Here is a 16,312-nt window from a genome sequence, read left to right on the forward strand (position 1 = left end):
AATAGGAGGCACAATGACAGCTGGAAAGGAAAGAAAGCACAAGGGGCAATTTTATTTTTGACAGTATAGCTGTGGATATGATGTGTATCATACAGGAGAACCCTCCCCACCAAATATATAGCTACAATTCTTCCTGCTTTTATACACTTAGGTGGTCAATCAGTATCCCACAGGATTACATGAATATCTAGCCCACCTATTCAGGCAGGGAGTCGTCATCATAAACTCTTTCAAGATGAGACCAACGTTTATGCCCAATCGGATTCTGATGTTATCTTCTCATCATCCTTGATGCCAAGCAGTCCTATGGATGCTCTTATTTCTGTGTAAGCTTGTAAATTTAAGAATCCTTCAGCTTGGTGTATGTATCAGGTTGCAGGCTGTGCACCAGTCCACGGGCGGCCTTCATCTTCAAAATTGCCGACTTTATGGTTGCGGTTTTCTTGTACATAAGCCACTCCAATCCAGATCCCACGAATGAGTAAGATGCTTACAAAGACTAGGCTACCAAGGGTGCAAATGACCTGGATTTTACATAAACACAGATTTAGCAACTTTTTTAAGATACTAAAGTGAAAATTAGATACAGGCATAATTCAAAGGTGACAGAAACAACTGAAATAAGACTTGTAACTGCTGTGTTACTTAATAATCCTTTGTCAGGTATACCACACAAGTGAAAGCGCTCAATTAGAACATCAACTGTAGAGTATTATGACTTGAAAGCTATTAAAGTAACAACGCATACAGGAAATCCCAAGTTCACCACATACCACTTCATTGCACATTGCTTGCAAATACATGACATTCCACACATTTCACATTGCTACATATATCAAGTTCTATATCACTTCACAAGCCACCCCTTAAAATGCACCAGCTAATAGAACCATCAACAATGCAGTGTTCCACTCGATTCTATAGATTCTCCTGAAGGCAGCTTCCTAGTGAGACGTTTTGTGCTGGTAAATAAAAGGATAAAGAACTTCGAGAGAGTGAAAGTGCTTCGGAAAGAGAGATTCCTAGAGATCTATCATTGCAGAGGGTTGATGTTGATTTCCAACATTTGATCTGCATGGTTTTGGAGGTCATGCCACAACCAATATAGGCCTCAATCAGTTCTGATTCAACTAATTGTTTTTGGAGTCACTAGATCATGTGCAGCCGCAACACATAGAACAATAAGTTTGGGTTTCACAAATTCAAGTAAGATATGTCTCTGAGGTTTTAAGATTGGTTTTTCAAGTATGAGTAGATGTAGAAGTTTGTCCTACTCAAATAAGGACGGGACTGATAGATATGTGTATACTCTTGACCCTCAAGACTCTTGAGAGATCATTATGAATAGAAAATCTCTGGTCATTGAATTTCTGAGTTTTTAACAACTAACAAAGTCCTTTATTTTCTTAACTGCAGCTTACCAGTTTAATTACTGTCGATATTTGAGATCTATCCTTGTCAAAGGTTTTCTAAACATAGGAAATGCAGCACTCATCCCAAAACCAAGCTTCTAAAAAAAGCATGAGTCTAGAGCTTATCACTAGAAATTTTCTGCATATAAAAACTGCTGCTCATACTAATTTTGGTATGTCTGAATGTTGGCATGCCTGTATATTCCAGGCTTGGTTATCTATCGCTCTTAGCAGTCACAGCTCACTCATAAACATTGTTATTACACCTATACATTGACAAAGAGCTAACTCTTCCCATCTGTATCTGCACTTTTCACAAAGGGTTTAGGGAATCCCTAAGTGTTACAGCTATTAGCATGCCCATTGCAAAACCACAATAAATGTTTGCATTAGCACCACTGACTGCTAAATCATATACTATTGTTTTTTTCCTTTACCATTAATTTGACTTTATATCCAGTAACTTTTAGCGATTCATAGATTATAAAGAACCATGACCTCTGTGGAATCCAGTAACATTTTAGCAATTCATGCTTGAAGAAACAAGACCACTTTCCAAAATTGGTGCCAGTTAAGCACCACATATGGTTTTAACTTTCATGATTTCATTTCCTTTAGATAACTGCACAAAAGTTCAATACAAGCACCAAACATTCTTGTTTAGAGACTCAGTCAGAATCTCATCAGACTCATGATTCACCACAACACTACTAAGCCGCAGTGAACATGTAAATCAAAAACACCCGTTTCAAGTTACTAACTGTATATGCAAATTGAGCACTAAAACTAGCACCTCTCCTCACTTCATCCCCATGACATGAGAGCCTGAACATCCCCACAATCTGACCCATGACTGAAGAGCATGCAAATGATGTTGAGCTCATATGGAATTGAAACCAATAAAACCATCTTCACAACTAAATACATCGAAAATTGTACACACTACCTCAAGAAATGCCTTCAACACCCACAAAAACGCCAGCATTAGCACCCCATTAACAGAAAACCCCACCTACACCAACAATTCAGCTATAAAAATCCGAGCTTTTCCGAAAGAAAAAAAATATATATATCTGATTAACAAGTATACAACGAATGTTTACCAACTTGGTGGGGATTGCAACGGGAAGAACCGATCGGATGGCCCTCCTGGCTCGCTTCGACACCTTCTTAAATACATTCTGAACAAACCTCACTAACAGATCCAAGCTCCTATCTTCCTCATCATCGTCGTCCCCGTCTTCATCGTCTTCATCATCGTCCTCAAAACCATAAGGCCGGTCAATCTCGGAGTTTATGGAGCGGCTCCAATTGCGAGGATCGTCGACGAAGCTATCGGCGCCGCCCTGTGAAATTGGAGACGCAAACAGTAAGCGAACCATCAGAATCGTAGAGACTGAGTGACTGAGAGAGAGAGAGAGAGAGAGTGTGTGTGTGTACCGGAGGGTAATTAGGGTTTCGTCGAGTGGCTTTGGCGCAGTGAAATTGGGGAGTGAATCGTTTGGGTTTGAGAAATGGAGTGAGATTGTGAGGGAGATGAAGCTGTGATTGCTGTGGTGGTTGTGATTGAGGGAAGAGAGAGAGGGTCGGAGGTGAGACCGTCGCCGATAATGGCATGGTGGTGGTGACTGAGAGAGAATTTGAGGAGTCGCTCAACAGTTTAGAGTCAAAAGAGAAGAAGGTGATCTCTTGCGCGCCGCTTTCTATTAATCCTGACCGTTGGTGTTAAATTGCTCCAACACCAACGGATCAGATTACGTGATATAAAGTTCAATGTATGAGTGATTGCTTCTTTTTTAGTTTGGATATATTATGTGACAATGTCTAGGAGTGGTTTTGTTATGAGAAAATAGAAATGAAGATGGTTATCCTCTATTGCCTGCTTCAAAGAAGCTTGGTTCTGGTTTGGTTGCTGAGGCAACTGCTTTGAGGGATGCTTTACATTTAGCTCAGTTCTATAACTTTTCCAATGCCTGGGTGGAAGGAGATTCAAAACTCTTATATTATTGACTGTGTTTTAGCCTTTTGGGGAAACTTTCAGTCCCTTGGAGAATCGAGGCTCTAGTTGCAGACATCAAGGCTTTGGCTTCCTCCTTTTCCTTCCTTTAGTTTCGACACATTTATCGTGAGGCCAACTTTGTTGCAAGCAAGTTAGCAAGTTTTAATCTAAGGGAACAGAGATGTTGCTGTTTGGCATAATCGCCTCCCCCTCTCTGTGTCCCAGGCGTTCCACTTGAATCAGCTAAGTGGGGAAGTAGCTAGAGACTTTGTACGGTAGTTTTGTTTCTGATTGTTGTTTCTTGCATCAAAAAAAAAAAAAAAAAAGGAGGAAAAAAATTACAATCTACCCCTCAATTGCAAAACGACTTATCAAACTATCAAAATGTTATGGTTTAATTTTTTAGGTCTTTGTCATGGGTTTTTGTCCATTTGCTCTAATTCTAGGGTTATTTATCTCATTTATCCCATTAAGTTTTTTTAATTCTCCCTTATCCATAAATACTCTAATAAGGTCTTCCCTAATACTAAATTAAATTTTGTTTTTTATTTTTTTTAAGACTATTTTACCCTCACCCCTTTGTTACATAGAGAGAGAGAGAGGGAGAGAATGAAAAAGAGAGAAGCCATAGGAGACTTCGCCTGAGTCCCGTCACCGGCCGCCGAACTCCCATCACAGACATCTGGACTTCGGTCACTGGCAGCAGGATTCCGGTCACTGGTCGCCGCCCACCGAACTTCTCTGAAAACCTCACCGGAGGTTGTCGGAAAGATTTATTGCCCCCAAATAGACTTTTATTGCTCCCTAATAAACCTTTATTGCCCCCCAATAGACTTTTATTGGGAGGCAATAAAAGTTTATGAAACCTTGCCGGAAGTCCCCAAAGAGGTTGTCAGAGATCTCATATGGGGCCGGAGAGGTTTATTGCCCCCCAATAGACATTTCCGTTGCTGGAATGAGACCTAATCTCCTAAAATTAGACAAATAAAACTTTGATTAAGGAAAAAAAAACAAGGAGATTAAATCAATTCAAAACATATATTGCCCCCCAATAGCCCTTTATTTGCCCCTCCCCCCCCCCCCCCCCCCCCGGGACAAAACTTTTTCTTTCCTTCTCGGACTTCTGCCACAGTTTATTGAAAAAAAAAGTGTTTTTAGTATCTATTATTGAAAAGTTTACATTCGAACTATTCATTCACATGTCCAAAGAAAAGAACTTCTAGCAAACAAAGTAGATCAGAGACGTTCACATCCTTATCCTTATAAGAACATTCTCAGTCGTCTGCAATGATACACCAATAAAAATCAAAAGAGAAGTCCAACTTGTATAGAAAATTAATAACCCTGGCACTGTCATTTATTTTTCTAACTCCACTGTAAAATCAAAATTAACAATTAATTGTTTTTGTCTATCAAATTAACACCTCAGTTTACAATGCCTATCAGGAAGCTTTCAGTAGAAAAAAAAAACATAAGCTAGGAAGCTTGTTTGCTTCAAAGAATGACTCCAACCACTCCTTTGGACAAGCAAAGAATACCTTGACACTGAATCCGGCGACGGAAAATAAAAAATTACAGTAGATTTAGGCTGAGATTGAGGAAGGCACAATAGTAGTCAGCAACGGCGGCAACGAAGATGACGTTGACCCAAACGATGAGGAGTTCTCGAGCATCGGCGAATTAGGGACACAGTGAACGTCTGGTTTCTTATTCTTGCAATTAGTCGCCGCATAGGCCGCTATCATCCTCGGGAGGCCTCGTCTGTTCGACTCCGACGAGTGAGAGAGAGGAGATGAGAGAGAGAGTGCAGATCAGAGGAGAGATGTCGGCCATGTTGGGAAGAGAGAGAGAGAGAGAGAGAGAGATAGAGGAGATCGGAGGAGAGATGCCGGCCACGTTGGGGAGAGGGAGATCGATCTGTATACCTGAGGGATGAGAGAGAGTGTGTGGACAATGATGTAGTTTATTAATTAGGTTGAGGGTAGAATAGCCATTTTACTTTAAATATGTTTAGTGAGAATAAAAATTTGTTGCTTGGGTAAGTGCAATAATTTTGACTCATTTTGGTTCTTTGGGTCAAGGACCCCTTTATTACATGTTAGAATATAAGTTTTATGTGCTTTTGACTTGTGACTTTATATAGTCAACACTATGTCTTTCCCTTAATTTTTTTTCTACTATCAATGCTTTCTTGTTATTAATCGGTATTCTCAAAATTTTGATTTGTCACATGTTAGAATATAAGCTTCATGCATGTGCTTTTGACTTGTGACTTTATATAGTCAACACTATTTCTTCTACTATCAACGTTTTCTTGTTATTAATCGGTAGTCTCAAAATTTTATGTTTTGTATCAAAAACTACCAAAAAAAAAAACCATGATTTCAAGTTATTGCTCACATGCATCAAACATCATATTAGAGATGAAACGTTCATGTAGTTTGATTTGTAACATCAATAAACTTTTAAGTGTTACGATAGTTGACCAAATAATTACAATCATAATAAAATTAGTAAAGTGATAAATATAGTTTACTCCCTTTTTTTTTGGCTATTTTAAGGGATGGACCGTTCCTTCTTTCAGAACCTTCCTTTACAAAAACCTTCTGCTACAAGTCTTTTCTCACCAAGTGTTTCGAGTTCTGCAAGCCACATTTTCATCAGGATTTATCCCCTATTGGACCTATTTTTTGATCCCATTTAGACCCACTTTTTGATAATATATCAATATCTCGACCCTTCAGTTTTTAGATCCTAATGTATAGACCACTTCTGCAAATTTTCAACCAAATTGATGATCGTTAATGTATCAAACTAGATTAAACCACTGGACGAACCGAATTTGTCCAACTTGAACCGTTCATGCTTATAATTGTAAATCGCAGTTATGAATGCCTTAATGATTATCAATTTAGCTGAAAATTTGTAGAGATGATCTATTCATATGGATCTAAAAGTTGAACGGTCGAGATGTTGATATAATATCAAAAAGTGGGTCTAATAAGTGATCCTTTAGAACATAATATCATCATAGAGACGGCTGCAAAAATCATCATATCATCATTGAACTTTGTCCATGATTTGTCTTCATGCTTACATAATGCAAGCCCTCCATGACATGCCATGTAATACCCCGAAAAATTTAAATTAAATTCCGTGGATTTTTAGAAATGATTTCACGATAGTGGGAGCGAGTACGAGGCTTGGAGAAGTTGTGGAATTAGTTCGAACGATTTAATTTTCGAAAACGAACGTTATTTAGGGGCTTGCGAAAGTTGACTTTTTATATGTTCAAAATTTGGGAAAACTTCCTTCATGAAAGTTGTAGAGCTTGTCGATACGATCTCGTGCATATGTGGAACGCAATATTCGGAGTTCGTATGAATAAGTTATGAATATTTGAAAATTGAGATTTTTCTATAAATAGGTGAAAAATCCGAATTATTTCATTAAGGACGAAATTTTCTCATTTTTGCGTTTTGGTCCCCCGGAATTCTACGTTCTCTCTCTTCAAAATTGCCGGAACACGACCGACCCGACTCGACTTTTTCCGCCGCCTCCGGCGTCCTCCGGCCCAGGACCCGGCGCCTCCTGAGCTCGCCGCCGCACGCCCATTGGCCCCATGGTGTTGTTTGGACTCAAAATAAACATTTTGGCCTGACAAGGCATGTGTTGGGGAAATTGAGCCAATGTCAGTGGCTCAAGCTATATATTGTCGACAAGCTCGAAATATATATTTAGAGGCTAAATAAAGCCTACTATGGAAGTATGACAAGTCAACTTTAGCATATTTTCCTACTTCGGCTAGAAAAAACCGAGCTAGACAAGGAAGGAGGGGTGGCAGACTTACCAAATGAAATCGAAATGTGCTGAAACTTTCCAGATCCATTCTAGACAGCCCAAGGATCATTTCTTATGAAGAGTACAAGAGTTGTTTTTGAGTGGAAGGCCTTCAAACAATCAGCCCAATTTTCTACAGAAGCAAAACTGGAAAACTGGACCTGTAAGAGGTCCAGCAGCATTTTCGGCCCAACCACATGGAATAAAAATCTGAAATTTTACCAGGGTGATCTACACTCATAGTGGAACATTTTTTATGAAGAAGTCGAAAGCTCATTCTGAAGTCTTGTTGGAGAAATAATTGAAGGAATAAAGGGGCAGAAACTGACCTAAAACCAGCTCAATATTCACATGTTCATGTTTCCTACCCACATGAAGAAAGCTAGATGCTTTTCTTCTTTTCCTTGGATATATTTTTCAAGACAATCTCTTTAATAGATCATCATCACTTCCATGTTGTTGCACCTTCATGCCTTGCTTTCATTTCATCATTTCTCTATCTTTTCCATATTTTACAAATCACTTTCATATTCCACTTTCATTATTTTTCTTCCACTCATCATTTCACTCTTCTTTTTCTTCCCTATATAAACACCTTCTCTTCTCATTCTAAATCACACATTCACATTCAACAACAACATCTCTAAGATGATCTAAGTTCTCTCTAGAGCAAACCTCTCTAAGAGCAACTCCTCTCCCTCTCCTTCTCTTTCTCTTAGCGGTGATCTCACTCCTAGTCCTAGTCTTCTCAGAAGCCGACTTTCAGTGCCACCAAACCCTCTGTCAACGTGCTTCGGTCCTAGTCTCCTCGGGAGCCGACGGTAGTGCCGCGACCACAACGGTTACAGAACCAGCCAAGCAAGGGTAACGCCCTAGCAACCCAGCCAAGCTAAAGTCACGCTTTAGCAAGTTCTCCTCACTTCCCGGTGGTTCTCGCTCTGCTCGATCTACAACATCGAGTATCGATTTGGTGATTTTCAAGAAGCTCAGCAAAAGTCCTCGCCACGATGCACAAAGAATCCCACGACGAGGTTGGTGCTCTCCTCGTCCACAATCGCTCAACAGAAGTCAGGTCAAGGGACACCCCCGACGACCGCACCCGAACGGTGCTGGCACGCCCGCGCAGAAAAGAGACTGTTGACCAGCTGCAACAAAATTGGAGCCAAACATTTTGGCACGCCCAGTGGGACCACATCAGAAGTTTTTTCTCTTGAAGACATTCAACCACCGGCCTTCAAAACAAACATTTTGGCACACCCGGTGGGACAAGGTTAGAATTTTTTCTTTTGAAGACATTCAACCACCGGGCTTCAAAACAAACATTTTGGCACGCCCAGTGGGACTATACTAGAGTCTTTTTTCGTCATCATTGAGATGCCAGGGGAAAATCTTTACCAAAAGAAATTCCTAAAGTGAATTGATGGACAATGTTGCCACCATTGGCGATACCGCCATTAATGATGAGTTTATGCCTATTCCCATCCCAGAGGGGGCAAGCATTGATGAACAGCTCGCGATCATCATGGCCAACATCGAGAGGAATAAAGAAAAGCAAGCCAGAGACATGGCCATTTTGATCGCAAAAACAAAGCAGAGGTTTCGCGATTGGGACCTAGAAATTGAGCAGAACGCTCGAGAAGAGGTCGTTTATGAGACTAACTTGCCTATAGGTGGCAATCAACCTAAGGGTCTCACTGGTGAGTCACAGCCTTACACAGAGGCTGTGCATGGAAAAGGTCATCAACAAGATTGTTCTTCTGACAATACAATTGTCGCTGAACAAATATCTGATTTCTCCACTGATCAAGCCAAATACGTGGCTACTGATCAGATGCATGGGGGCAAGATGGAGCCCATGTTCATTCTGTTGATCACCAAAAGGAATTTCTTAAAAATTCTAATAGCCAAGCGGTGATTAAATATGATCTAGGCGACCTAATTGTTGTTTTTGAGGCTCTTGATCATGAGAATTCAAACCAACAAGTGGTCGTCTATAATGGCCAATCTGTGGCTAATTCTATGCCAACAAAGATACTTGGGGGGCAAGATTACTCCTCCTACGAGCCAAATTGCTTCCAATTCTTCGACGAGAAGTATCTTTGTTCTTTTCCTACAAGCTCTTTTACCCTACAAATTTTGATACATCAGAGCTTGGAATGAAGCATAGATGGCCTCCCCCGTGGTCTTCTAGAGGTTAGCCAAACATGGTGATGCTAGCTTCTTTCTTTCTTTGCTTTTAATTTTCTGTTAATTTTTTCGTTTCTAGTGAATTTGGTAAGGGGTTGTGAATCATAACGGAATAGGTGAAGTCTCTTTTGTTAATATTGGCCTAAACTCCTTATTGGTGCCTAGTTCAGGTCCCTTAAGGTTAAGGGCGGCTTTTATTAACACTTGTTGAACTGTCTTCACACTTATGACCTTTCTTATCTTAGTAAGTATAGCCTATGTGAAATGGTGTCTAGAAAGGGGACAACGTTCATGACAGGTTCTTGAATCCAGAAGTGCGTGCAAATGGGCCTAAACCACTATGTGGGAATAGCTCATGCCAAAATGGATTTTGCCTCTCTTGTTCGCCCTCCCCCACCTGGCCATTTCAGTAAGGTTGCCCAAAGGATTTGAAAGAAAATTTGTGTCTAGGCGACTATACTTGGGCCGCATGTCTAAACCTTGATTCACATTGTCTTATTGAATTCAACTACTTATAAAAAAATAATAATAAAAAATTAGTGCAATCCATAATTACTGAGGAGTCAAAACACTGAGGATTAATTTATTAGCCAGTCTCTTCGCATAAGCCTTCGTGGGAAATTCTAGTGTTCCTACACTCGCGAAGCCCATTCATGAAGGCCTGTTTTTGAGGCCCATAATTGTTTCTTCGCTTTGCCTATCAACACTAGGGGGGCAACACTATACAATACTAAGCCGAGTCAGCGGCTCCGGAAATTTTTTTTTCAGCTTTGCCCTCGCAGGAAAGGCTGAGCTCAAGGGAAATGTGAGAGCCACCACCGTGACCGCCACCTCCATCGGAAGTAGTCTTCATGTTACCAAAGATGTCCTCACCATGCATTGGGAACAGAGGAAGGGTTTCAATCTCCATGTTCATAGATCCATAACCACCATAGTTCCCCTTCTGCCCGTTAAAAGCAATCACACCAGCTGAAGAAGCAGAAGCAGATGCAGAAGATTCGAAGTTAATATACTGATCCTCAGGTTTCCAATTGGTACCATTGTCATCACCAACAATCCCTGATCTTTGCATGGGCACATGAACATCCGAAGTGGACCTTTTCTTCTGCTTCTCTCGAGACCTTTGGTTCACGAACCAATAATAGACGTTCTTGAACTCGATCTTGCCGTACCATTTCAGCTGGAGACAGATCCTCTGAACCTGCTCTATAGTTGGGGACCTAACTCCCTTGTTGTAGAAAAGCTCATTGAGGATTCTTATATGATCTGTAGTGGGAGTCCACCTGCTCCGCCTACAAAGCATGTTAGCACTACTCCCGGCTGCTTTGTTGCTTCCTCCATCCACGGTTAGTTGCTGGGTTTGTGGTTCCATTGGTGATGGATTGAGAGAATGCGAGAATTGAAGAGTGATGATGATGAGTAATTGCTGTTAGAAATATTCGAGTTGATGATATGATTTTGGGATTGGAAATTTGGGTTTATAATGTGGAGGAAGATATAGGCATGCAAATATCCACCCTTGGATGGACGGTCAAAGAGAAGAGTCAAACTAAGTGTCAGTAAAGCGTGATTAAAGTTGCCTTAAATCTCGGAAAAGAATGGATTATTGGTGCGTGGGGAAACCGAACGGTTTCCGAGGAGGTAACTGTTCTTTTCACGAGATTATTTTTCATGACTGTTGTTTTTCAACGAGTGATTAGTGCCTTAAATCTCGAAAAAGAAGGAGTTATTGTCGCTAAGAGTTTTGAGTTGGGAGCCAGCAAGTGGATCCAAAATATACATATGTCCTCAAAAACCTCGCCACGAGGCTCTTTTTGACGCGGAGCATATTTTAAAAGTTCATATTATTTTCAATATACAACTATGGGGGCCTATATTTGGGGCCTTGCAAGACACAATTATTGGCTTCTCACGGATATTTGGATATCAGGATAAGAAAATATTATTGTATTCATAAAGTGGCTTTGCGGCCAAAAGCAATACATTCATTACAAAGCCAAAAGTGGCTAGAATACAAAACAAGAATCTTCGGATTATCTTCTAAATCTTTTCTCAAGTGGAAGCAGCTATGGAATCCAACGTCGGGTTGAGCCGCGCCATTATCTCCTGGAGGGGCAGAGAGTGAAGGAACCAAATATCAGCTTGAGTCTCTGCACCCCCTCTAGCCTTGGTAACCACCATTAGCTGGACGTGAAGTACAGGAACAGCCATTCTGTAGCTTGAACCCATTCCTTCAAAGAGTCCATCCCTTCTCATCCCTCCAAGATTCTATCAAGAAGAGAAAGGGGGAGAAGGAGGTGAGAACCAAAGCCCCTTCCATCTGGAGGGCACAACACAGGCCGGGTCCAGAAGGAAGGAAACAGAGGAGGAAAGACGAACCTCAATTTGGCTTCCCTCCCTTCCCCGATTTGCTCCAAGTGGGGGATCCTAATAAAGATGATCTCGCATGATCGTGGATCTCACACTCGGAGTCCCCTCGTGTTTCTAAACCAATCTGAAGCCTGGCATTGTTGTTACAGACTCCCAGAAGGACGAAACAAGGGTTTGCCTAAGATTACGCCATAAGGCCTAACCCAGGCTTAAGATTACGCCATAAAGCCTAAAATTTAGAGGCTAAAGGTCATTTCATGAGGGGAAGATTTGTGAAGAAGGAGAAAGAGAAGCAAGGACTGAAAGGCCATTTCTTGAATATTCCAGAAAAATTGTTGTGAGTATTCCCTTCCCGAAATACAACTATTTATAGGGAATTCAGGCAAATCCCCACCCTTGAATGAAGCTCTATTTCAAAACTGATGTCAATAAATCGAGATTAGTGATTCTAAATCTCGGGAAAAAAGGGACTAGCAGCATGTGAGGAGCGATTTTTGAGGAGTTAGCTATTATTAGAGGAATAATAGCATGTGGGGAAACCGAACGGTTTTCAAGGAAGTAACTGTTCTTTTCACGAGATTATTTTTTCACGACCGTTGTTTTTCAACGAGTGATTAATGCCTTAAATCTCGGAAAAGAAGGGATTAACAGCATGTGAGGAGACCGAACGGTTTTCGAGGGGGCCTACAGAGATTGGCCCGCGAATCTCAATCTCAAGCAAAGTTCCTCCACGCGGAGTTCCGCCACAATGGCACCAGCTTCGGCCTGAGTGGCCCATTCTCTGGCACGGACCAGGTTGCGGCCCATTTCTTCAGAAGCAGCCAAAGGTTCATCGAGTTGGGCTTCTTTTGCAGCAGTTGCATTCTCAACAGAGAGTTAGCAAACAAGGCAGATACTTGCTGCTATTCACATGGCGAAGCTACCACCAAGGAAGAGAAAGATCCTCATTCGCGATCAAAAGCAGTCTCCTTCGCATGGGGGGCACGCTAAAGTTTTGATTGCCTACAACCTGCCCAAGTTTCGCTAGATCCATGGGGGGCAATAAAGTTGGCAAAGGAAGCGTCAGTTCATGCCAAAGGCAATTCAGTAGTGGCATTCAAGCTTTATGGCCTATTTAGAGGCCTATATGGAAACAGTCAAGCCAATACAAGTGGCTTTGGAACAACGACTTTGAAGCAACGACATTATAAGAGTAGTGTTGATTCAAGACCTCTTCAGTCAAGACGAAGACCTTTGACTTCGAGGTCTGGGGGGCAATGTTTGGACCCAAAATAAACATTTTGGCCTGACAAGGCATGTGTTGGGGAAATTGAGCCAATGTCAGTGGCTCAAGCTATATATTGTCGACAAGCTCGAAATATATATTTAGAGGCTAAATAAAGCCTACTATGGAAGTATGACAAGTCAACTTTAGCATATTTTCCTACTTCGGCTAGAAAAAACCGAGCTAGACAAGGAAGGAGGGGTGGCAGACTTACCAAATGAAATCGAAATGTGCTGAAACTTTCCAGATCCATTCTAGACAGCCCAAGGATCATTTCTTATGAAGAGTACAAGAGTTGTTTTTGAGTGGAAGGCCTTCAAACAATCAGCCCAATTTTCTACAGAAGCAAAACTGGAAAACTGGACCTGTAAGAGGTCCAGCAGCATTTTCGGCCCAACCACATGGAATAAAAATCTGAAATTTTACCAGGGTGATCTAAACTCATAGTGGAACATTTTTTATGAAGAAGTCGAAAGCTCATTCTGAAGTCTTGTTGGAGAAATAATTGAAGGAATAAAGGGGCAGAAACTGACCTAAAACCAGCTCAATATTCACATGTTCATGTTTCCTACCCACATGAAGAAAGCTAGATGCTTTTCTTCTTTTCCTTGGATATATTTTTCAAGACAATCTCTTTAATAGATCATCATCACTTCCATGTTGTTGCACCTTCATGCCTTGCTTTCATTTCATCATTTCTCTATCTTTTCCATATTTTACAAATCACTTTCATATTCCACTTTCATTATTTTTCTTCCACTCATCATTTCACTCTTCTTTTTCTTCCCTATATAAACACCTTCTCTTCTCATTCTAAATCACACATTCACATTCAACAACAACATCTCTAAGATGATCTAAGTTCTCTCTAGAGCAAACCTCTCTAAGAGCAACTCCTCTCCCTCTCCTTCTCTTTCTCTTAGCGGTGATCTCACTCCTAGTCCTAGTCTTCTCAGAAGCCGACTTTCAGTGCCACCAAACCCTCTGTCAACGTGCTTCGGTCCTAGTCTCCTCGGGAGCCGACGGTAGTGCCGCGACCACAACGGTTACAGAACCAGCCAAGCAAGGGTAACGCCCTAGCAACCCAGCCAAGCTAAAGTCACGCTTTAGCAAGTTCTCCTCACTTCCCGGTGGTTCTCGCTCTGCTCGATCTACAACATCGAGTATCGATTTGGTGATTTTCAAGAAGCTCAGCAAAAGTCCTCGCCACGATGCACAAAGAATCCCACGACGAGGTTGGTGCTCTCCTCGTCCACAATCGCTCAACAGAAGTCAGGTCAAGGGACACCCCCGACGACCGCACCCGAACGGTGCTGGCACGCCCGCGCAGAAAAGAGACTGTTGACCAGCTGCAACAAAATTGGAGCCAAACAGGTGTCATCTTGCCCCTCCGTTGCCCCCAGACGTGGATCGAAGAGGCCCCAGCCGTGCACAACCCGACCCGGCTGGAAAACCCTTTTTCCGGCATCCCCTCGGCGATTGGTTGACTTTTTTGGAAACGTCTCCTCCTGCTGATCATCCTCATATCCTCCTTGCATCACGATTTGAAGTGTAGAGCAAAAGTTCAAGCGTTGAAGATTGACGGATCTGATTTGATCTGGAAACGTGATCAGACGGCCAAGATGGATCCAACTTCCAAGCTTGATCTAGGACGATCTAGACCGAATCTCGCTTAGCTCCAGGTATGAAAGTCGATCAACCCTTCATTTTGAACCAGTTTGTAGTTGGTCACTTTGCCATCGGAGGTGGTTGACCCGGCGTTGACCGTCGCCGTTGACCACAGGCTGACCCGCCGCTTGTGGCGGCGCGTCCGGCCTTATTTTTGTGTTCTGCTTTCAGTTTATTCATCTATGCATCGATACGGTCGTTTGAATATATCGTAATGTCATTTTGGAGAAAGTTGATGCATGCTAGGGTTTCGATTTTTACGCATTACTTTCGGTTTACAATCTGTGAAGATCTGACCATCGATTTTGCTTCAAATTTAGATATGTTGATCGTATGACTGTCTCGATGACTTTGTGTGGTCACAGGCGAAGATCCGACCGTTGGATCTTCGTATAATTGTGAAATAGTGATTTGAAAGGCAATTCGTGAGAATCTGACCGTCAGATTTTCGAATAATTTTGTGGAGATGTTTGTAAGGATGATTCAAGAACATCTGACCGTTGGATCTTCGTGATAATTTTGGAGGGTGATCCTAAGGGCGATCTGTGAAGATCCGACCGTTGGATCATCATATAATTTCGATCCGACCGTTGGATCATCATTAATTTAGAATCCGACCGTTGGATTTCCGTATATGTGTGGTTTATGATTGATTTGCTAAGTTAAGATCGTATCTGATTAGGTGATCGACAGATTGATTTGGTGGACAATTTGTGAAATTGTTGTTTGAGCTGTTAAGAAGACGCATCTGGATTAGAGGTGAGTAAAATGCACATGGTTCATTTACGAACCGAAATTTTGTGATTTATATTGAATTGTGAATGTGTGGAAAAATTGTTTTAAGAAAATAAATATTTGTTTTAAATTATATGGACTTGATCGACTACGGTCCATAGGTAAGTAAAATGCATTTAAAATATAAAAATGAATTTCTCGATTTTAAATGCATGTGAACTATAGTTGGTATTAGTGGTCATTCCTGTGAGGGTGACTACGTATATATATATATATTTACGTGAAATATATATTGGATGGTGTGGCATTTGGGAAAGTGTGGAATTGATGTGATTGATTTACAATTACGAGCTTTATTCTTTCAAGAATATAAATCATTGTATATTAGTGAGTTGATTTTGATAAAGAGTAATTGAGTAAAGTGGATGATTGAGTTGTGTGGAATAATTGATTTATAGAGTCGAGTAAAATTATCACATTGATGATTGAAGCAGTCATTCGTAAGGTGAACCTTGGCCCAGGTGACACATTACGATACATTTAGAGCTCTAGTCTGTCTCTCCAAGTCCTATTATTTCTCTCTTTCCATACAGCCCACACTAGGAAGAGAAGCTTATGGAAAGAAGGTTTAGATAAAGAAGCAAAACAGACTTATTAAGTTGCACTAACCATATTATTTTTTGGTTTCTTCACTTATTAAGTGTATTTCATGTACTATTTAATAAATGGTTGTGTAAGATCTCAAGATCGAGGATTCTATCTATAAAGAACTTGAGGTAAACATTTTATTTTTGGTATCGAGAATAAACCTCTTCTTTCAAATTTTTTACACTTGAG

At 41.1% G+C, this 16,312-nt stretch overlaps 1 protein-coding gene across 1 annotated transcript; it reads right to left on the reverse strand.

The window, feature by feature from the left end:
* Positions 1 to 28: 28 nt before the first annotated feature.
* On the reverse strand, positions 29 to 3,115 carry LOC133736851 (uncharacterized). Its single transcript, XM_062164446.1, has 4 exons — positions 2,853 to 3,115; positions 2,516 to 2,758; positions 2,359 to 2,424; positions 29 to 524 (listed from the first exon to the last, which is right to left on the reverse strand). Exons 1-4 carry the CDS (start codon positions 3,027 to 3,029, stop codon positions 369 to 371), a joined length of 642 nt encoding a protein of 213 aa, XP_062020430.1. The 5' UTR covers positions 3,030 to 3,115; the 3' UTR covers positions 29 to 368.
* Positions 3,116 to 16,312: the final 13,197 nt, after the last annotated feature.

The sequence above is a fragment of the Rosa rugosa genome, chromosome 3, assembly GCF_958449725.1.
Source record: "Rosa rugosa chromosome 3, drRosRugo1.1, whole genome shotgun sequence".
In the NCBI taxonomy this organism is placed as follows: domain Eukaryota; kingdom Viridiplantae; phylum Streptophyta; class Magnoliopsida; order Rosales; family Rosaceae; genus Rosa; species Rosa rugosa.